Source organism: Antechinus flavipes, chromosome 2, assembly GCF_016432865.1.
Source record: "Antechinus flavipes isolate AdamAnt ecotype Samford, QLD, Australia chromosome 2, AdamAnt_v2, whole genome shotgun sequence".
Lineage (NCBI taxonomy): Eukaryota > Metazoa > Chordata > Mammalia > Dasyuromorphia > Dasyuridae > Antechinus > Antechinus flavipes.
The window spans coordinates 513,603,772-513,627,491 of NC_067399.1; the positions used below are offsets into that span (position 1 = coordinate 513,603,772).

Here is a 23,720-nt window from a genome sequence, read left to right on the forward strand (position 1 = left end):
GTGAGCTTTTGTACTTTTTTTCCTAACTGATCAATTTTGCTTTTTAAGACATTTTCCTCGTTAGCTTTTTGCATTTCCTTTTGTACCACTCTCAATTCTTTCCCTAATTTTTTCTCTCTCTTTCTTGAGTTTCAAAATTTCTTTTGAGTCTTTCCATGGCCTGAGCCTAATTATTATTTTTCTTGGAGGTTTTGGATGTAGGAATTTTGATTTTTGTCATTATCTTTTAAGTGTGTGTTTTGATTTTCCTTGTCAACATAACTTTCAATGGTCAAAAACTTTTTTTTTTGTTTTCTGCTCATTTCCCTAGCCTATTATTTGGCTTTTAACTCTTTGTTTAACTAGCGCTCTATTTCTAGGGTGGAGGGTGCAGTCCCAAACTTCAGGAGTATTGTGCAACTGTTTCCAGAAATCCTTCTAGGAACCTGACCACAAGCCCTCTTTTCTGCCCTGGAGCTGTTAGGAATGTCTCTGCTCCACGGTAGTATAAGATCTAGTGTGCTAAATCAAGAGAGTTCTGCTTTGCTGATGTTCAGTCCCAGGTTAGGCTGGGATTACACTGGTGCCGCTTGTGCTGGGACTGCAGGCCCTCATCCTAGTGTCATAGACTTTTGCTACTGACCTAAGTTGTCTTTGGCTGGAAAGTGTTCTACTCCATCTTTTGGGTGTTCTTATGCTCTAAATTTGTTTAGAGTCGTTCTTTAAAGGGATTTGGAGTGGTTTGGGAGAGAGGTTGGGTACCTTTTCTCTGCCATCTTGACTCCACCTCTATTCTTTAAAATTTACAATACTTTTTGTGGTTGCATAGAACTTTAAACAAAATGGATTCTCATTGAAAAGGGAACGGCTTAGCAGTTGTGGCACATGAATATAATAGAATATTACTATTATAAAATTAAGGCTTGGATGAATATAGAGAAGCATGGAAAGACATGCGAACTGATACAAGATACATTAAGCAGAGCCAGAAAAACAATAAACACAATGACTACAACAGTGGGAATGGAAATAACAATAGCCATAAAATAATCAAAGCTGAAGAAAAAGCAAGTTTGGCCCCAAAGAAGAGATATGAGATGACACTTTTCCTTTCCTCTTCTCCTTTTCAGAAGCTGGAGATCCAAAGGAGTAGAACATTGTACATTAGATTTTTTTTGTTGTTGAAGGGTTTTGCTGATTTTTTCCTCTTCCTCTTATTAAAAAAATCTGTTATAAAGCATTGCTGTCTGGGAGGGAGTAGGGGGATATTCTTGGCATCATTTCACATCTGGTGCAATAAATCTTTCAGATCCTCAGGGTTCAGAAAAACAATCTCTTTAATAAAAACATTCAACAACCCCCAGGTAAAAGGCAATCCACAAAACAGTAAAAAACAACCCAGGAAAGTAAAAGCCAGAGGCAAGAAATTAAAAACAATCAGCACTGGGATATCAGATCTTCTGCCCAAAATTCTAAAACTTTTTATACATTCTCCTCATCCAAAGACTCAGCTATGTTCCAAATCAATTCACCTGGGCAAAATTAAACTATGCCAGGTCTGTGGTTGATAGGATATAGGGATTAATTTAAGCTTCCCCTATGGGAAAGTGGGGAATGGAGAAAGGTGAAGTTAAAACAGAAGACATCAATAAAAATCTATTTTTTAAAAAATGTTTTTACAAAATTCAGTAATCCTTTAAATCAGAGGTTCTAATAGATTAAGATAGGCAAGATGAATGAAATCTCTTCAAAAGGTCATTCTATATAGGATCACTAGGGCTTCCTAGAACAGGTTCACCACCTCATGCCAATCTGCATCCTGGGTTAGTTATTATACACAACTTATAGAACTCAAAAGGCCATTTATAACTTTTCATTTGAGAACTCATAATTTTTTTTAATTTTATTATAGCTTTTTATTTACAAAACATATGCATGAGTAATTTTTCAACATTGACCCTTGCAAAACCTTCTGTTCCCAAATTTCCCCTCCTTCCCTTCATCCCCCCAGATGACAGGTAGTCCAATACATGTTAAATATGTTAAAATATATGTTAAATCCAATATATATATATATACATATTTATATAGTTATCTTGCTGCACAAGAAAAATCGATCCAAAAAGGAAAAAAAAACCCGAGAAAGAAAACAAAAATGCAAGCAAACAACAGAAAGAGTGAAAATGCTATGTTGTGGTCCACACTCAGGAGAACCCATAAGTTCTTAAACACCATTTGGAGTTCAGTGATAAAATTTTCACAGCAACTGAGTAGCCATTCCACAATACTTACTCTCAAATCCATGGGGGATGGACTGGTTAAGTAAATTAACTGGACTAAGTAAATAGTTGGGAAAGCCATTTTTGTGTAACTTGAATCAAAAAGCTGGTAGCATCTTTAAAGGCTTCTTGACTCATTCAATTTAGGAGAGAGCACCAACTTTCCTTGGTCATCAAGCAAACTTGTCCTGGTAGTGTTTCTTTCTCCTCTTGTTAGAAAATCATGAAATGGATTTGCAAATTGCAGCAATGAAGAAACTGCCTGGCATGAGCCAAAACCTTGGAGCAGACCTTAGGTATGGTAACATCTATTTGTAACCTGGTGGAGGGAAATAGTCTTCCCGGCTAAGAGCATCCTATATTCAGACTAAACAGAAAGACATAAACTGAAAAGTCATAATGCAAAGAGGTGTTACCAAGGAAATGATCCAAGACAGTACAAATCAAAAATAGGGAGAATTATTGAGTGAGGGAATAGACAAAAGTGCAGTCCATAGCTGAAAAGATCAGACAGCAAGGAAGCAGTAGAATAGTACTGTGCAATTGCAGATATTCTGCAATGTGAGCAAATTACTTCCAACAGCATTTGCACAATGGGATATTTGATATGTACAGAAAAAAATTTATGATGGAAGATGGAGCACACAGTACTTTCTTATAAGAAAGTCAGGAACCCTAAATCCCAGAATGAACTAATATTGTTGATGAATGCTAAAGGCAAAAACAAACACATTTATGATGGAGATAAAGGAAGTTCAAAGAAGGGATAGGACCATAGGATCATTGGGATGATCTTAACAGTGAAAATGAAAAGGGTGAATATTCAACTTTTATTTTACTCTCATTTTCTCATTGATTCTGTGATTCTTCCAAAAAGAGTACCCTTTGGATTGGGTAGAATGAGAGAGATTGAGAGACACAGAGAGACAGACACAGAAAGACAGACAAACAGACAGAAAGATAGACACAGACAGACAGACACAGAAACAATTAGAAAGACACAGAGAGAAGACAAGAAGAAGAAGACAAAAGAAGAAAGAGGAGGAGGAAAAGGAGGAAGAGGAAGAGAAGGAGGAGAAGATGATGGAGAGGGAGACAGAGAGACAGAGACAGAGATAGAGAGACTGAGACAGAAACAGAGAGAGAAGGAATGAAGAATAGCAGAGTCCAAAATGAAACAAACAGAGCCAAGAAACAGTAAGAATGAGCTTGGCCAAGGCTGGGAATTCTGCCATACAAGCAGATTGTTTCAGCTATCTGTTCCTGGGAAATGTGGGGATTTAATAGTACCTGTAGAGCAGGAAACATCTACAGAGAGTTACTTATTAAGGATTTTGTTTAAAGCTCCGGGGTAACATTTTCAGTGAGCAAAACTCTGTGGATCTAGAAATCCAGAATCTCCCCCGTTAAAGAAATAACAGAAGAGGATTCTATAGTATGGAACAGAGTGGATCAACTTTAAAACATGTTACCAGTTCTTGAGAAACTTGCAATTTAGCTAGGGGAAGTATGAGAAAGGAACATGAAATTTTTTTGAATGTCTATTTACCATCAATACAAAAGTGTATTAAGGTAAACAATGTATCATGCGTGGGTTAAGCTGTTGGATTCTAATAATAGCTAGAGGTAATGATAGCTCATGTTTAGGAAACTTGTGAATGCCCTGCCAATAGGGATTTTTTTCTCCATTCATTTTATTCATATTCCCAGCATCTAGTACAATGCCTGGAACATATTAAGAGTTTAATAAATGCCTGCTTATTGATGGGATGTTTTGTGTCTTGGAAAGTGCTGCTTTCAAAACAACCCAATGAGATCATTATTGTGTCATCATCCCCACTTAAAGAAATAAGAAAACTAAGCCTCAAAGAAATGTTTTTAAGTTTCAGAGCCTGATCTTATCCTTGGGACGTCTGTCAATGAAACCATAATTCTACTGTGCTACATTCAACAAATACACCAACTCATTCAGATGTATGAGAAGCTCAAATAATCAAGCTGTTACCCACAAATAAGGTCTGCATGGATGTTTTTGCCTATTTTTCTTTGTTTTAAAAGGCTCAACGAGAAGAGAGGAGCTATTGGGAAGTGAATGGGAGGTTATGTTACAGCAAAAGAAGATTTGAAGAAAAATGATCTGGATTCAAATTCCACCTTTGACACTTAACTTTCTGTGTGACTTTTGTCAAATCTTAGTTTCCTTGGCTTAAAAAGGAAAGAGTTCAGGTCAATTGGCTGCTGTAGTACCTTCCAATTCTAGAGCCACAATTCCTATGATGGATATTTTAAAAACACCTTTAAAATGTTTTAAAAGATGCATACATACATACATACAGACATATATATTTGTTGTTATTGTTGTTCAATAGGAAGGATGGTACATTTTTAAAAAAATGTTCCCTGACTGGAAGGCCAGCCTAAGCCTTGCCTCCGAGAGAGGAGCAGATCAGAATGTAACACAGATCCAAGCATCTCCATAGGGGCTATCTGGGGGCACAAACTTAGCATCTGTTCTTGTCAAAAGTAGTGTCTCCCAGTCCTAGACTTCTAAGTGCCTTAGATTCATTTTCAGGAATTAGAAAATGGCCATTATTAAGGTAGGAAAAAAGAGACCACCAATCTCTTTGTCAGTGACCTTTGTGGGACAGCAGTTTCAGGAATGACCTCCTTCTCTTGACTATTGAAGCTCTGATACCAACCCAGACTTCCCTGAGTATCCCACACACAGTATCATTGCGCAGAGTATAGATGAAGGGGTTGAGAAAAGGGGCCACCACACTGCTCAACACTGAGGGTATCTTGTTGATCTCCAGAGTTTCTTTTTGGGAGGGAATCACATAGATAAAGACTGTGATTCCACCAGCTATCACAACAACTGTCAAATGAGAAGCACAGGTGTTAAAGGCTTTCTTCCTTCCACTGGCTGATGGGATGCGTAAGATGGTCATAATGATGTAACTATAGGAGTATCCAATGAGAATTAAGGAGATGAGGATGACTGTGGATGACAGTAGAAAATCCATCAGCTCAATGGATGTTGTGTCTGTACAGGCCAAGGCCAATAGAGGCCCACTGTCACAGAAAAAGTGGTTAATGGTGTTGGAACCACAGAAGGGTAGCCTGGAGATGAGTATGGTGGGGAAAAGAACAGACAAGAAACCCCCCACCCATGAGAAAAGAACCAGCCCAATGCACACAGAAGGACTCATGATGGTGCTATACCTCAGTGGGTTACAGATGGCAGCGTAGCGGTCATAGGACATGGATGTCAACAGAAGGAACTCCACTGTCCCCAGGAAGAAGTAGAAATAGCACTGGGTGATACACCCAGCAAAGGAGATGGTCTTATTGCCAGTGGCCAAATTGGCAAGAACCCTTGGGGAAATGACCGAGGTGAAGAGAATGTCTAAGATGGAGAGATTACAGAGAAAGAAATACATGGGTGTGTAGAGGCGTGAGTAAGACACAACAATACAGATGATGAGGATGTTCCCTAAAAGTGTCATCAGGTACGTGGGCAAAAGGAGCACAAAGAACAGTAGTTCCACCTCTCTGCTGATGGGAAAACCGAGCAGAATGAACTCAGTCACTGTGGTGGTCTGATTCTTCAAGGGCAAGATCATCCTGGATCTCTTCTTCCTGGGGAAACAATAGGAAAGAATTCAATGAGATGGATCGGAATGGGTGAAATTCACAACTGGTCACTATGTAATTAGGAAAGAAAAGGAAACTTATGGGAAGAGATTAATATTTTGGTCATCTCAGCTCCAGGACATAACAACTTAAGAAATTATACTACAATTTTTTAGTGTTTAAACTAGAGTTATGATCATGGTATAAGACCAGGCAGGAAAAAAAATGTTGAAAAATAGAAGCTTTAGATCTTCTTTACTAACTTTTGACAAATATCCTCCAACAACTATTTTTTAAAATCTTCTGGTATCTTCTACTTTGTAATTAGGAAATCTGAATATGATAGAGGAATCCTGCTGCAATGGAAAGAACACTGGTCTTAGATGACCTAGGCTTAAGTTCCATGTCTGCCACTAATTAGTTGTATAATCTTGTATAAGTCTCGTTGGGACTCATTTGCTTCAAAAAGATGGGATATAACTAGTTCTAAAATTCAATATTCACCTCTGAAATTCTTTATTTCTATGAAATTACAAGATAAGGTTAAACAATGAACTTGCCTAATTATCATTTTAAGTCTGAAAACTGAATACTGAAAACTTAATGGAAAACAGATCATTTCCTTGACCTTAGGTAACTTCCTCATATTTTGCAGGAACATTTGAATCTTTGTCTTTTTTTCAGGTTTATTATGCATAAACCTAAACCTGATAGATAAAATGTAGAAAAATTGCTTAAACTAAACTTCTTAAGCAAGCTAAATACTTCCTCTCTTTTTCTTGAAATGGCTTTATTACCAGTATCTACTCTTCCTATTGTATGGGCTATATATATTAAAGAGGCAGTTGTTTAATGATTTATGGTCTTTTATTCTCTCCACCAAATTAGAGAACCTGTATTAGGAGTTGATTTTATCAAATAGCACTTTCTGTACCCAAACCATTGGTCTTCCTGACTCACTGCCTGGGATTCAATAGCATGAAAAGTGAGATACTTGCCAGAATTAGGATTGATGAGGTTCAGCTCAGAGCAGACAGTTGTGGGAACCCCGTTCTGGTAGGTGCAGATCCTTCATAAATGTACAAACCTGAAAAGTTAGACAGGCAAAAGAAGTTTTTATTGGCACTGGGAAGTCAGCTTTTGCTTGATGACTTCCTTAGGGACAAGATCCTAACAGAGAAGTAAAGGTCTAGTAGAGAAATCCTCTAGCAGAGAAAGAAAAAGTTTCTAGCAGAGAAATGGTGACAGAGAGGTAAAGAGGAGTAAGGAGTAAGGTCCTTTGCCACAAACTTCTTGTCTGTATTCATTGAGGTTTATTCGCAAAGCCTGCTACCTGCCAAGGGGATCCCATTGCTGTTAGGGGATCTCTTACTCTCAATAGTTGCATCTCATCATTATTACTTTGAACCACATCTCCTCAAAAAACAGTGATTTACACATTTATAGGGATAATGCTTGAGAAACATAAACTGTCTCTTCCCAGATCTATTCCCACCACTGGATTCATTCTGTGGAACTTTATTGTTTGGCTCTTGCTGTGAATTCTTTTAAAATGTGTGCACATTTCTTCTAAGAAGATGATGTCTTTTTATCTTTAGACTATATGATGGAGACAGAAAGTAGTAAGCCAACATTATAAATTATTGGGAATACTCAATTTCCTAGTCTCTTTTTTAATTCTTCTAGTATAAAATCCCAAAATCTAAATCTAAATCTTAAGGTTTTGGAACTGAATATAACACTGTTGTTGTCATTTACCCTGAATTTAGAGTCTGAAGACATAGCTACAAATTCTGTTTCTGCTACTTACTCCTAAAAAAAAAAAAAAAAAAAAAAAAAAAAAAAAAAAAAAAAAAACTTTGGAGGATTCATTTGAATTCTTTGAGCTGTAAAATGAAAAATTTGGTCTGGATCAGCAATTCTCAGAGTGTGGTCCAAAGATTCCTGTGGGTTCTCAGGATAAAAACTGTTTGCAAAATAATCTGTTGTTTGACTATTAAAATCCTCCTCCTTTCGAACTACCTATCTGTGAGGCTGAATTTTCTTCATATAATTCAAATAAAATAGCAAAAGATTGAATGCAAAAGCAATTATGAGAATTTTATTCTATTGCACCATATATTTTTTAAAATTCACAAAAAATTGTAAAAAAATGGCATTCTTACTATTTTTGTTTTTGAAAATATTGGGGGTTTGTGAAATATTCATTTTAACATGTCATGACATGTTATTGTTGCTATTTTAAAATGAATTAATAAACATTAAAAAAATCTGTCAGTTTTAATGTCTAATATGATATTGAAAGAAATAATCCATTTAAACAAAAGTGCTTTGGAATCCTCAAGAATTTTCAAGAATATAAGAGGCCTTGAGATCAAAGAATTTGAGAACTACTAAACTAGATAATTTTAAAGATTGTATCCAATCTTAAAACCTATAATCATATGATTCAAAAGAGAAAAAGGAAGTTACCTAACAGTCATGAAGTTCACATCATGGTGCCTGGCATATAGGGATAGGGAAGAGAACTAGACCTAAGATTTCACTACTGTAGAGGATTTCTGAAGGAGGAAACTCTTTCTACTAATGCAGACTGATACCTCCTCAGCAATTTAAGGCAAAAGAGAGTTGCCAAGAGTGCAGAGTGATTAAATGACTTGCTTGAGGTCATTTAGCCAATATTTGTTTAGAGGGCGTGAACCCAGGCTTTCTTTGCTCGGAAGTCAGCTCTTTAAGTCATGGTGATGGGACAACCTCTTTCTCATCAGGAAGAAGCCCAAATGACTATTATTAGATCTAATCAATTCCCAGACTGTCTTGTTTATATAATGATTGTTAGGATCGCTTAAGCTCCTTTGTCTATATATCCTTCAGCCTTTAAACAACCTTTGAAATATTGATTAGCATATCTTTAGACAGGTCTGGGACCTAATCTGCCAAGTACATTCCATCTGACTCTTTGGTATACTCTCTAAGTTCTCTTCTGGAAAAAACCCCAAAGCTGTATTTCCCCTATAAATAAATAATCTATAAAAAAGACTTGAAACCTAGACTCTGATTTGAAGGTTGATGCAGTTCTGACTGGACTATCCAAGCTCATAATAGGCACATCATGAATGCTTTAAACTTGTGGTTGATTGACTGGGGCATCTAGGTGATAGAATACCCTATTGCAGTCAGGAAAACTATTCCTTAGTTCAAATTCAGTCTCAGCTACTTACTAGCTGTGTAACCCTGGGGAAGTCATTTAATCATGTTTGCCTCACTCTCCTTATCTATAAAATGATCTGGAGAAGGAAATTGGATATGACTGAAATGGCTCAACACCACCCTTCTACTTCCCCCTTACCTCTTCTTCTAACCATAGCATCCCATTCAAGAGACTGTTTCAGAGTCCAACAAGCCATAACACCACGCATACTCCTAAAATGTAGTAAAGGAATTCCATTCACACTTTCCATTTATATCAATAAGCATAAACTGTCTTTCCCACTAAATCGTAGGAAGCCTTTCTTTTCCTTTACTATGATTAAGCTTGTTCCCTACCAGCAGCATTCTATCCTGGACTCAATGTGATTACAAACAAATTTATCTGAGACTTTATATCCTATTATTGAGAAACTTCCTTGTGACCCAGGTTAATAAGTGCCCTATGAGTCACGGGATTGAAAGCTCTCCACCTATTTCTTACATTCTCCTCTAGAAAAAACAAATTTGAAGCAGCAAAATACTTATATTATCCTGAGAAAGGAAATGTCACCACCTGGGTTAATGTACCTCTTGGAGCAATTGGCTAGAGCTGCTACTACTTTCTCTGTGCTTTGAGATCTCAGAGTTCTGGGGTATCCAGTGCTTCAGGAAGCTTCTATACTGAAACTTCCCCTGCTCAGACTTGTTGGGTTTTAGTCTTAGACACATTCAGGCTTAAGAAGACAATCAAAGACAAGTCACAAAGCAGCTATGGGCTTGAATTGGCTTATGGGAAATGGCAGTATCATCATCAGGGTACTCTAGACATGTAGACTACTGTAATTCAGTCAAGGCACCTCTAGGACCCAATCAGTATGGATTTCTCAAAGGGCACAATTTACAAACATGTCCCTGAGCACAAAATCTTACTTCAATGCTCTGAGGATTACTCAGGTTCCATAAATAGATTCCAGGTGATTCATAAATTTGGATGATGAAATGAAATTTATATTTTTATTTTTACTAACCTCCAATTAAAATTAGTATTTCCTTCAATCACAAATGTAAATAATAAACATTATTCTGAGAAGGGGTCTATAAAGATTTTTCAGACCACCAAAGTGGTCCATGACGCACAGAAAAGGTAAAGAACTCTTGAAATAATCAGTCATTTTATTATTATTTTTTTAAAATCTGTCATTTTATTTCCATCTTTTCCTTTCTCATTGAATGTCTAAGTTACAGATAAAATCTCCTAACTTGTCTTCCTACCTTTAGGTTCTTCCTTCTTCAGTCTATCTTATACTTCCTTTACAAGACTAATCTTCTTAAAATCTCACTTTAAATATATACTGTAAAATCTGACTAGCTCCTTGGAGGCCTCAGAATCAGCCAGAGTCAGGATAAGCAAAAGTCCTTAGTCTTTAGGGGGAGAAGTGAAAAAGATGGACAAAACTGCCAGGAGTTTTGCCAATGATCCTTTCTTGATTCTAGAGTCCAGAATCTCCACGAATCTCTACACTTTTCTCTTCCTCGTCCTGAGACCAAGTGAAGTTCTCTTGCCTCTCTCACTCCATCCCCTAATCCTTACCTACAATTCTCTTAACTCCAAATATTTATCTATGATCAACTCTGAGAAAAGAAATTCCAAACATGCTAATAGAGTTATTGTCCAATAGGTAATTAGCCTTAAGTGCCGGGCTGTCTGATCAAGCACACCATTTAAGTGTTTCAGCCCTTTACAATATACATATCTTTATATGTATCTGTATGTATACCCCTGTTAAAACAAAACAAAACCTGTAAGAACTAGTCATTATTAGTAGAACAAAATCCAGATTTATTAGTCTATGATTCACTGCTCTCTACAACTTTGATCTAGCCTTGTTTTCTTTGTCACAAAGGTCTTAAAAGTCAAAAGAATTTTGGAGATCCTTTAGTCTATCCCCCTCATTTTACAGATCAAATAGCTGAGGCCAAGGGCTCAAGTGACTTACCAAAATTCTATGGGTAATGTCAGAGTCAGAATTTTCAGGATGTCATAGGATCTTGATTTAGACCTAGACATTCATCTAGTTCAACCACCTCATTTTACAGATGAGGAAATAGATCTAAGATAAAGCCAGTAACAAGGCCATCCAAGGAGTAAGTAGCAGAGGTCCTCTAAATCCAAAATTAGGGATCTTTTCACTATGCTATGTTATTTCTTAACTCTCCATTCCAGTCAAATTAGTCTGTTTATTGTCTTTCTAATCTTCCTTGTGCCTTTATGCTGCCATATTTTTGCTCACTCCCATTCCTTCCCTGGAAACTCTTCATTCATTGCATGCCCCATGGCCACAGCCCAGTAAAAGTGCCTTGACAGATACCAATGAACTAAACCTATAAATGATGGGCCTAAACCCATGGGAGAGTAGGGGGATGTCTGTCCCAAGCATATTCCCCAACAGAATGGGCAGACGAAGACAATTTGTTCCAACAGCCATGAAGATGGCCAAAGCAAGTGCTGTGGAACACTTAGACTTTCATTAGACATCAAAGATGCCATGGTAATCCACTGCATCCCAGATCAAGAGCCAACTTTGATGATTGTCCTGCCATTGAACTTCATTACTCTGGAAGAGAGAGTAAGGCTGACAACTTTGTACAATTCTGCCTCACTTAAATCCAATTTACAGTCAAAACATCACCCATGATGTAATTGGTTCCTCTTCAAAAATGAAGGTCAAACCACAAATCCTTTCTTGCTGAAAAAAAAATCTTAGCCTAGTTCAGACCTTATCTCCTCAATGAGACCCTTTCTGATTGGCCAATTCCCTGCCCTGAACCTCAGTTTTATCATATGTAAAATGAAGGGATGAACTAGATAATCTCTAAGATCAGAAAAAAAAAAAAAAGGTGGAAGCAGGGGAGATGAAGCATTGCAGAGTATGGAGATCAGTGAGGGAGAGATGATCTATTAGAAAGCAGACAAAAGACTTCCCTGACCTATGTCTGCTACCTTGGAACTGCATTAGACAGATGAGTCAACTGTGAGTTGGTGGCTGATTGTACCAGTAGTTCTGCCAATATTTAGGGAAGCCACACAATTAGAAGAATGCTGGTGTACATTGAATCAGGCAAGTCTATGAATAGAATATGTGATAGTGATCAAAACATTAGACTAAGTTTCAAATTCCACCTCTGACACTTAAACTCTATGACTATGGGAAAGTCACACTGTCTCTGAGCTTGAAGTTCCTCTTCTGTAAAATGGAGATAGTATCTGCCTCACAGGGTTGTTGGGAAGTTCAAATAAAATAGTGTATATAAAGCACTGTGAAAGTCTTATAATAGCCCTATGTAATGTCAGTTATTATTATCACAAAATAAGCTATGTACATGTGGGCAGAAAGATTAATTGAAGCTTGGGAAAATGATACTGACAAATATTTAAGGTATCTGAATCTCTTTCCCCTTATTATGACCAAAGCAGAGAATTCAGGAGTTTCTCTATTGGACCAGGGTTGAGTACCATGCTGCTCCAAAGGGTATCATGATATGCACCAATATTGTAGGAGCCAGTAGTGATAAAGATGCATATAAAATCCAATCTAGAGCCATGGAACTAGATGTAGATATCCAACAGGAAGAGCCATTCCCCAGTGGATAAGTAGTCAAAAGATCAAACAGTTTCCAAAAGGAGAATAACAAACTATAAATGGCCACATGAAAATATATGTTCTAACTCATTTTTTACAAGACATGCCAAGTAAAATAACACAGGTTTTATATCTCACCATGAAAGTCAGAAAAATGGGAATAGTTAATTTTGGAGGGGGTATAAAAAGATAGACACAATGATGTACACACTGGTAGTGAAACTGTGAAGTAGTACAGTCTAGATTTGTTTGCAATATGAAAAAAGTGATTCTGCTGTCTATATCCCTTACTGTGTGGTACATAATATAAGGAAGTAAAATACAGAAACAAAGGTCCATTACACGCCAAAATATTCATAACAGCACTCTTTGTGGTAACAAATAACTGGAAACAATGTGGTGACCTTTGGGAAATAATTGAGACACTATGGCAAATTAATGTAATATAACTGTGTGGTAGGAAATGATCTGTGAACAGTTAAGAGAATTTTTATGAAGGGATTCAGAATGAAATAAGTAGAACTAAGAGAATAATGTATAGAATGACTATAACAATGAAGATGAAAAAAATCACTAAGAAGGAAGTTAAATTCTGAATAATGAGAGAAAAATCCCCCAATGATGGGCTAGAGAAGAAATAATAAAGAATAACTCCTACTTCATAGGAGGAAGTTAGAGAATTAGTAGGACAGAATATCGTATACACTGTCAAACACTGTGTCTATTAAATGTTTTTACTTAATTGTTTTTCTTTGTCTGAAGAGACTAAGGCAGGAAATAACTATGAGATCAAGATAAAAGGCATCAAAATAGTATTTTTAAAATGAAAAATAAATTTAGACCAGGTAAATTTACTTACTAAAATAATGATGCCCAGAGGTAGCCATCAGCCATATTAGAAGGAAATCTCTCCTGGCTCTGATATTCTATAGTTCTGATTCTATTCTAACCCACACCAGTCTGTCTGTCTGTCTGTCTGTCTGCCTCTCTCTCTCTCTCTCTCTCTCTCTCTCTCTCTCTCTCTCTTTCTTTTTTTAATTATTTAGACTTACATTCAAGATCATACAACTTAGTGAGTGTTTAGTTGTGAACTAAGTATCTTTGTTTTATTGTTTCAACTTGGGATTCTTGAGGTTCAGATTTTGTCTTATAGTTCTTTCATAATTCCATTGTACCTAGTAAAGTGCTGGGCCTATTATAAATAGATGCTTAGTATTTGCAAAGACTTTTAGTTCTACCTGGAAACACAATTACTTAAAAACAATTGACAAAACTGTGCCTGTATGGTAATATTCTGGGTGGGACCTACATGATTTGAAGGTCCAACGCAGAAAGTCAGCATACTTTCACTTAAAAAAAATGAATGAAGCAGTTAGATGGTACCATAGATAGAGTACTGTACTTCAAATTAGGAAGACGCAAGTTCAAATCATTTCTTAGATACTTACTAGTTGTATGATTCTAGTCATTTCACTTCTGTAAATCTAAGTTTCCTCATCTGTAAAATGGAGATAATAATATCACACTTACTTTCAGGATAGCTATCAAATTAGATAATATATGACATAATATATGGTATCATAATATATTCATCAAAGACTAATATTATGAAGGTAATAGGAATTGCCATATTTAGGCCAGAAAACCTGGAAAGGTTTTTTTATAGGTGTTGGCCAAGGAAGCATGTAGTATAAAGAAGCATGTGGCTTATATAGTTATCTTTATAGTTCAACAGAAATTTCTTCAACCAAATGACAAAATCAAGACATTCACAAATTCAGGTTATGAATCATTGCCTTCAATTGGAGTAGTTTTTTTCCTTTATTGTGTAATATAAAGCAACTGGTCACTTCCTAGTAGATATTAGGGCTTCTTCCAGATTTAATCAAGGTTACTGTTTTGAGGTACAATTGGCTCCTAATGAGGCCACTGGCTGTAAGATATTTTTTAAAAAGCCGTAAACTTCAGATGAGAAAAGTAAAGAAAAGCATAATCAATAGAATTCAAACAGAAAGCTCATTTACTCCAGAAAATAGGAATTTATTAAAATGGTCACATTTGGCAAAACTAGCTTTTTTTTCTTGCTCTTTATTCCCCAAAATGTTTTTATATCTCATACCATAAATTTCCATAAAATATCCATTGATCAGTATGCTTCTGGGCAAGCATATGCTTCTCTGGTCAAACTGTGCCATTCTTTTGCTATTTTACTTAAGTAATGGTAGTAAAGAGATAGGATGGGCTCTTAGAAAAGTGAGACTCTCTTTTTTTCACCCATTTCTACAACTAATATCGCAAGAAATCTGGGCTAAACTGGGCTAAACCAGCTACTCCTGCTATACTTAGTCCATGGCTATTACAGTACAGTCTGAGTTGGGACACAAGGTTGCCAAGCCATATTCCTCCATAATCAAGTTTGATAAACTTTATCAAAAGCAGAATCCTAGTCACATCTAATCATAGAGAAAAGTTTCAGTTCCAGAACTAGAGTAAGAGCCAGGGGGTATGTGTGAAATGCCTGGGGCCTTGTTATCACAGTGCTAAAAGGACTCCCAGGAGACTCCTCTCTTTCAACTGAAAAGGATATGGATCACTAAGTAACAAGTATGGTCTGGTCTCCCCTTCTCAATGGGAGGCTTACTACATCTTCCTAGAACCTTGAGGATTTGTCTTTTATCTAATGCTATCAGTTAAGGTCCCCACCAATTATATTCCCCCTATTGTAGTCAGAAAATAACTAGCATCTCAGTGACAATTACTTAACATCACATAGCTTTTACAAAGGGTAGTAAAAGTACCAACATTTCTCCCTGGCATCCTATAGATTCATTCTGTCTTATACTATCTTGGTCTCTTGGGAAAGTGGGTTCAAATTTAGTGTAGTTTTTTAAATAGAATTAGTCCCACCAGTTTTAGGTCTAAATTGGACATCATTATAAGTTGAATCCTTGTCTGAGTTACCACTGGACTGGTTTCTGCCATAGGTCACTCCTATAGATCACTCTTTGTGCCCCATAACATTGATGTTGGGCTGGCTGGAAAACCTGACCTGACAGTCAGACTCCCGGATTTAAAGACTCTCAGAATCCCAGGATTTTATTCTCTAGACCTTCCAAATTCACAAGGTTGAAAACTTCAGATTAATCTCCTTCACCAAAAACAAAAGGAAAAATGGTAAAGTGGTATAATAGATAGAGCACTGGACTGAGAATTTTGAGTTCAAATCTAGTTTCAAGCACTCATTAATTATACGAACATGGGCTTATTTTAATTTATGTCTGCACCTGTTTCCCCACTTATAAAATGAGAATAATAATAGCACCTGTCTTCCAAGATTGTTGAGCTTTGCAAACCTGAAAGTGCTAGGTACATTGCAATTGTTCTTGTTTTACTTTAATTCAGTAGTGTTTTAGCTCTGGAAACTAGAGCATGGCTGAAGATTAAGAAAAGACAAAAGGGACAGTTTCAGAGAAACGTGAGAAGACTTGTATCATCTTTATGTAGATCATTGTTAGAACTATTTATCCAATTCGAACCTCTCTCCTGCTCTCCTGTCTCACATTCCTAACTACATACTGAACATCTTAAACTGAATGATTGATTGGTACTGATCACAAAATCAGCATGTCCAAATCTGAACTTGTTATCTCTTCCACATCATCCCCAAACCATTCCCTCTTCCAAACTTCCCGATTTCATCAAGAATACTCCCAGTCACTCTGGCTCCCATTCTTGGGGTCATCTTACACTTCTCCTTCTAACTCATCCCACATACTCAATCTGCTTCCAAGTCCTGACAATTCTGTCTTCATAAAATCTCTCATATCATAATCCCTCATTATTTCATACTGGACTTTTGTAATAGACTTTTGTTTGTCATCTAAACTCATCTCTCTCCACTCAACTCCATTTGATATTTGGCTGCCAAAGTAATCTTCTTAAGGTATATTCTTAAGGAACAAAAGTATTAGGGGCAGGCCTGAAACTTGCATACTGTTAATTCAGGTTTGATGTGGATATGATAGGTCACTCACAAGTCATTGACAGTTAATCAAAGAAGACTTGCTTTGCCCTAACATAACAAATGGGGCAGCTAGATAACACCAGGAATAGAATACTGGGTCTAAAGTCAGTACAAGTTATCTCTCTGAGTTCAGATCTGGACTTGGACATTTACTAGCTGTATGGTCTTAAGCAAATCACTTAATCCTGTTTGCCTCAGTATATTTTTTCATCTGTGAAATGAGTTAGAGAAGGAAATGGCAAACCACCTCAGTATCTCTGCCTAGAAAATCTCAGATGGGATCACAAAGAATCAAACACAATTGAAATAACTGAACTTTTGTTCATAGCAAGTACATGTAGCAATGATACAATGGCCCTTAGTTTCTGTTGATATAGCTCTTCCCATCTCCATATAGAATCATGTTTGTTCAGCAGGGTAGGGTATGGTGACTTTTTAATTTATTTTTTATTAATTGAAGCTTTTTATTTTCAAAACATAGATAACTTTCAATATTCATCTTGCAAAATCTTGTGTTCTAAATTTTTTTCCCACCCATTCCCAACTTCCTCCCCTACATGGCAAATAATCCAATATATGTTAAACATGTGCACTTCTTCTATATATAATTCCACACTTATCATGCTGCAAAAGAAAAAATCAGACCAAAAAGGGAAAAAAATGAGAAAGAAAAAAAAGCAAGCAAACAATAACAAAAAAGTGAAATACTATGTTGTGATTCATACTCAGTTCCCACAGTCCTCTCTCTGGTTGCAGATGGCTCCCTACATCACAAGACCATTGGAAATGGTCTGAATCATATGGCGAGTCTTATGGTCCTCAGATGTCTACCAAATTGGCTGAGCCCCAGTTCTGTTCCACACAAGTGGGACTCTTTATGCCCTTATGTGAGCAGGAAGCTATGTCAAGGGAGATAGCAATCAACTGGATCCTGGGGATATCTTTGTTGCCTTTTAGGGAAAAGTAATTCTTATCGTGGAAAACTAGGTAGAGAGACACCTGAGCCTATCACAGCAGGTCTTTCCATGTCATTCTCCTGTTCAATAAATTCCAGTGGTGTTCTATTACCTCCAGAATCAAATTTAAAATTCTATTTCACTTTTAAAGCTTTTCATAACCTAATCTTTTTCTACTTAAGTCTTCTTATAAAAGCAATATGCTACATTTATTATATACTTATAAATGCACGCTGTAAAAAGTAGAGATATGTGATTTCATATATAATCTTTTATTATATTCTAATTTGTATATGAAAATATACTTTCTTGAATGGTTATTAAATTCAAATTTTAAAAATTCAAACAAAATATAATAAAATTATAACATGCTTAAAGGTATTATTAACAATTAAATATATGTGACTGGTGATATAGCAACTAAATTAATAAAGGAAAGATGGACAACAGACATTTATTAAGAATTTTCTATTATGGGGGTGAACATTGTCTGAACCTTGATCTCATCAATTTTGGCTCTAAGAGGAAATAATTATTCAGTTGGGCATGGAAATTTATCTAACCCTATAAAAAGTAGGAGGAGAAAGATGAAACAAAAAGAGAGGGGCAGGATAGAAGGAAGGACAGAAATACTAGGGGAAAAAGTAAGAGAAAGGGGGTAAGGAGTGATAGAAAATAAAGTAGTGGGGTGGAGTGAATAGAGGTGATAGGAGATAAGGTAATGGCTGGGGTGGGTAAAAACACTGCAAAGAACAGGGTGAAAGATATATACAGGGGAGAAAATGGATGGAGGGAAATACAGCCGGGTAATCATGAGTGTGAATGTGAATAGGATGAACTCTCCCATAAAATGGAAACAAATAGCAGAGTGGATTAAAAAAAAAAAAGTCCTACAATATGTTGTTTACAAGAACCACATTTGACACAGAGACATATACAGAGTAAAGATAAAAGGCTAAAACAGAATTTGTTATGCTTCAGCTGAAGTAAAAAAAAAAAAAAAAAGCAGGAGTAGCAATTCTAATCTCAAATAAAGTAAAAGTAAAAAGAGATATTATTAAGAGATAAGGAAGGAAAGTACATCTTGATAAAGGGTACCATAAATAATGAAGTAATAAGGATACTAAGCATGTATGTGCCAAGTGTTAGAGTGGGCAAATTCTTAGAGAAGATTTTAAAGCATTTACAGGAAGAAATAGACAAAAAAATTATTCTAGGATCTCAACTTTTCCCTCTCAGAGTCAGACAAATCTAACCACAAAATAAACAAGAAAAAAAGTAGGATCCTAGAAAACTTAAATATGGAGAAAATTGAATAGGTACAGCACATGGCACCTACACAAAAATTGACCTTGCCATTGCCATTACTGATCTGTATCCCAAAGAAATCATAAAGGAGGAAAAAGAATCACATGTGCAAAAATGTTTTTAGCAGCTCTTTTTGTGGTGGCAAAAAATTTGAAAATTGTGTAGATGCCCATCAATTGGGAAATGAATGGCTGAACAAGTTGTGATATATAAAGGTAATGGAATATTATTGTTCTATAAAAAATGATGAATAAGCTTATTTTAGAAAGGCCTGGAAAGATTGACATGAACTGATGCTGAGTGAAACAAGCAGAACCAGAAATACTTTGAACATGACAGCAAGAATGTGCGATGATCAACCATGAAAGATTTGGTTCTTTTCAATGGTTCAGTCAGTAATTCAAAGCAATCCCAACAGACTTTGGACAAAGAATGCCATCTGTATCCATAAAAAGAACTAAGACTGAATGTACATCAACACATTCTGTATTCACTTCTTTTTTTCTTTTTTTTTTTTAAATCTCTGCCATAGCTTTTTCTTTTTGCTCTGATTTTTCCCTCCCAACAAAACAATGTGTATTAAAAATAAATTAATTAACTAGAAAAAAATAATTTTCTATGTATCGGGGACTGTGCTACATAAACACAAGCAAAAGAAAAACAATCCTTGACCTCAGAAAGTTTATATTCCAGTAGAAGATGATAATACAGAAAAAAAAAATAGCTGAAAAACAAGGAAGTAAGGAGGAAGGTAACCGAATGAGAGAAAGAAGAGAAATGATGGAAGGATGTTCCTGGGGGAGGCTGCAGCTGAGCTGTAATAGAAAAGTCCAGAATGTCAGAAGCAGAGTAAAAAAGGGAATGAAGATTGATCCATCTGATCCCAGAGGTAAACTGAGCTACAGAAAAGATTAGATGATTAACTGGTAAGAGGAGATTCCATTACCTCAGTAATGGAGTAGTATACATTTTTAACAAAATAAACAAGAAGAGTTATGGATTTCAAGATATCATGAAGGAAACTGAATTTGATAGCCAGAGGAGGAAAAATGACTGAAAAAAGTAGAGAACTTACATTTATTAGATGGAATATTCACAAAAATAAAAATATTCTAAAGTATAAAGATAAATTATTTCTAAGATGTAGATAACTTCAGAATTCTAAGCACATTTATGGAATATAATACAAGAATGGTAATCAGCAAGGAAAACAGATCAAAAGACAATAAGTCTATAGGAAAAGAGCAGTAAAATTGGAATAAGAATCTGGATAAAATTCTGTTTTGCATTTTACTGTTCCTAGGACCACCACTTCCTATAAAATTTTGAACTTGAACTAGATGACCTCCAATATCTCTTCTATCCATGAATAAGTGATTCTAAAAAAACACTCTAAAAGTCATTTCTCTCTAATTTGAAAAGCAAATTACAGAAATAGTAACAGATTGTAGTAAATAAAACTATACAACAAAGTACTACTTTTCAAATGCAGTCAAAATAATACTCAGGAATAAATCTCAGAAAACTTATACAAGTTTTTCTCTTATACAAGAGAAAAAATTATATTTTTAGCGAAAAATTTAGAAAACTGATAACTATATCAGAAACAAGAAGAAAATCATTACAATTAAAGAGAAATTAATAGATTCAAGAGAAAGAACAAGTGAATTGATAAAACAAAAAAAAGTATTTTTAAATACAATAAATTTTATTTTTAAAATGAGCAAATTTAATAAAAAAGAGGCGAGAGAAAAATCAAATGACTAAAATCCAAAGTGGAAAGAATGAAAATAAATGTAAAATATTTTAATGAGAACAAACTGTCCAAGACTATTTTTAGATAAATTGTTTTAACAATAGAGGGCCAACATTCTAAATAATTATTTCTTCTAGACAAATATGATTCTTCCGCCAAGCTGGGCAAAAAGAAAACAATAAAGGAACTATAGCTATTAGAATTAATAAGCAAGAATAGAAAAAATAAACATAATATTAGCCAATATATTCTGCATGTCTAAAAATAATCCGTATTAGCTTCTTACTTTAATAGTTTAATAGCTCAGTAATTCTGTAATCTCACTGATGTGAAGATTCCCTCCAAGGGTATAGAACATAATGTACATACCTTCTCATTCTAAGTGATTCTTGTCTATGGACTCCCAAAAATCTTCCTTATGGTGTCTATTCAATATTCTAAGTATCTTCCTGTAGATTTCTTGATATTACATGAATAGTGATAAAGAGCAAAAACTGCCTTTGGTTATTCCTTCCTCTAATTACATGACTAACCTGGCTGAGCATTCTCATGACCTGAGGATTCATTCTACCTTTTTCTTAGAACCTCTTTCCGATAGTGGAAAGGAAGTTATAAGAAAATGCTGAAGCCAATATCTAGAGAGACTGTTAATTTTTAGTGTGATTATTTTTGTTTGTTATTTTATCTTTTCAATTTTTGTCTGACTGTTTGGGACCTCATTTGGAGTTTTTGTAGCAAAGATACTGAGGTGATTTGCCATTTCCTTTTCCAGCTCATTTTACAGAAGAGGTAACTGAGGCAAACAAAGTTAAGTGACTAGCCCAAGATTCCCAGGTAGTATCTGGGGTCATTTTTGAACTCAAGTCTTCCTGACTCTCGGGCTGGCACTCTATCCACTGTGCCATTTGTGGTGCTTCTGAGCATTTAAATCTCAGAAATTACCAAAAGTTATAAATCAGCACTTCATTAATTATTTTGTTAATTGTCTAAACTTCAATGATGGAGAAAACAATAATAAAGCAGACCTAAAGTCGTGTCCTACTTTTGATTCTCCCCTACCCCACAGAAAACCAGTTGTTAAATTTACCAGCATACCTTTGGATGGATATGAGTGAGACCAGATTGCCTTTAACAAGCCATAAGGCATGTTTTTTTTTTTTTTTTTATGTTAACAGATTCCTGGGGAAATTCTCTTTTTGAGAATTTTTTAAAATATTTAAAAAAATATATTCTATAACTAAGAGACTTAGGAAAACTCTTATTTTAATGCAGATTAAGGGAGATTTGGAATACCAAATTCCCTTGCAAGGAAAAAGTAAGCTCACAACAGTAAAATAAGGGGCAGCTAGATGGCGCAGTGGATAGAGCACCAGCCCTGGATTCAGGAGGACCTAAGTTCAAATTTGGTCTCAGACACTTTGACACTTCCAGCTGTGTGACCCTGGGCAAGTCACTTAATCCTAATTGCCTCAGCATAAAAAAAAAAAAAAAAAAAGGAAAAACCAAAAAGAAATTAAAAAAAAAAAACAGTAAAATAAGCCAATTTATTTAGGAAAGATCCTTGTAATATGAAGAGTAATTATGGGAAATGATGGAGGTAGGAGAGATCCTCTGGACCCTCAAATGGAATTGGGAGCACTGAGGGAGCCTGGGAGGGACAGGATTACTCTCTCCCAAAACAGTAAAGTCTGGTTAGTTTCTGTAGAGTTCTTACCTAGATCTAACAAGACCAGGAACTGTGGGAAAGGAGTTTGAAGCCTAGATGGGGGACTGGTATTGATTACTTGGGTTAAGAGAAAAAAGGGAAAGGATTTACTCTGACAGAGACTCAGAGCTTTTTAAACTTCCCTGGGTCTTCTTCATTTAGTGTTTTAGAGAGGCTCCTAGATGTCTTATTCCTTTCCAGTTTGGTCAGGAACTCTCCTAATTCACTTTATTTACATAAGAGGAAGAATACAAAGAAATACAGAAATAATAAGCTTTAACAAAATCATTAAAAAAAGAAACAAAAAAAGTATTCATTATCAAACTATGAAGCACTTAACTTCTAAGCTGTCCTATCTCACTATAGTTCTCTAAGCTTAGCAATGTTCATTTTTGCTGTTTGTTTTGTTGTTTAGTTATTTTTCAGTACTGTCCCATTCTTCCTGACCCCATTTGGAGTTTTCTTGGCAAAGATATAGTAATAATTTGCCAGTTCTTTCTCCAGCTCATTTTACAAATGATGAAATTGAGGCAAACAGGGTTAAGTGACTTGCCCAGGATCACACAATCAGTAAGTGTCTGAGGCCAGATTTGAACTCAGGAAAAGGAATCTTCCTAAGTTCAGATCCAGCACTGTACCATCTACCTGCATTAAATACATACTATGTACCAGGTACTATTCCAGGAACTGGCACACACACACACACACACACACACACACAATGAAACTGTCCCTGCCCTTGGGTAACTTAGGGAAAACAACATGCACATTAACAACAAAAAAATACAAAAAACAAAAGTATATGCAAAATAATTGATGTATGAGAGGTATTATAATAGGTTTCTTACAAACAAGCTGTGCTGATAATGATATAATAAGCTGATAAGGTCCAGAGGAAGGGTTTTTTCTTTCTTTCTTTCTTTCTTTTTTTTTTTTTTTTTTTGGGCAGAAGCAATTGGTTTTAAGTGACTTGCCCAGGGTCCCACAGCTAAGAAGTATTAAGTGTTTGCAGTTGGATTTGAACTCAGGTCCTCCTGTCTTCAGGGCCAGCACTCTATCCACTGCGCCATCTAGCTGCTCCCAGAAGAGGGGTTTTTTAAAAAAAATTAAATAAAAGACATAATCCCTACCCTCAAGGTGTCTGTCATCCAGTTAGGAGCTAAGTGTTCTAACACTCTTTGTCCAAAATTTGAGGGTATAAACTCTCACTGACTGTCTCTGTAAGTAGATATTAGATTTGTTGTTTAAAA

At 35.8% G+C, this 23,720-nt stretch overlaps 1 protein-coding gene across 1 annotated transcript; it reads right to left on the reverse strand.

Annotated features, from left to right (window-relative positions):
• Positions 1-4,646: 4,646 nt before the first annotated feature.
• On the reverse strand, positions 4,647-6,103 carry LOC127547102 (olfactory receptor 6J1-like). Its single transcript, XM_051973935.1, has one exon. The coding sequence runs from the start codon at positions 5,879-5,881 to the stop codon at positions 4,886-4,888; it is 996 nt and encodes a 331-aa protein (XP_051829895.1). The 5' UTR covers positions 5,882-6,103; the 3' UTR covers positions 4,647-4,885.
• Positions 6,104-23,720: the final 17,617 nt, after the last annotated feature.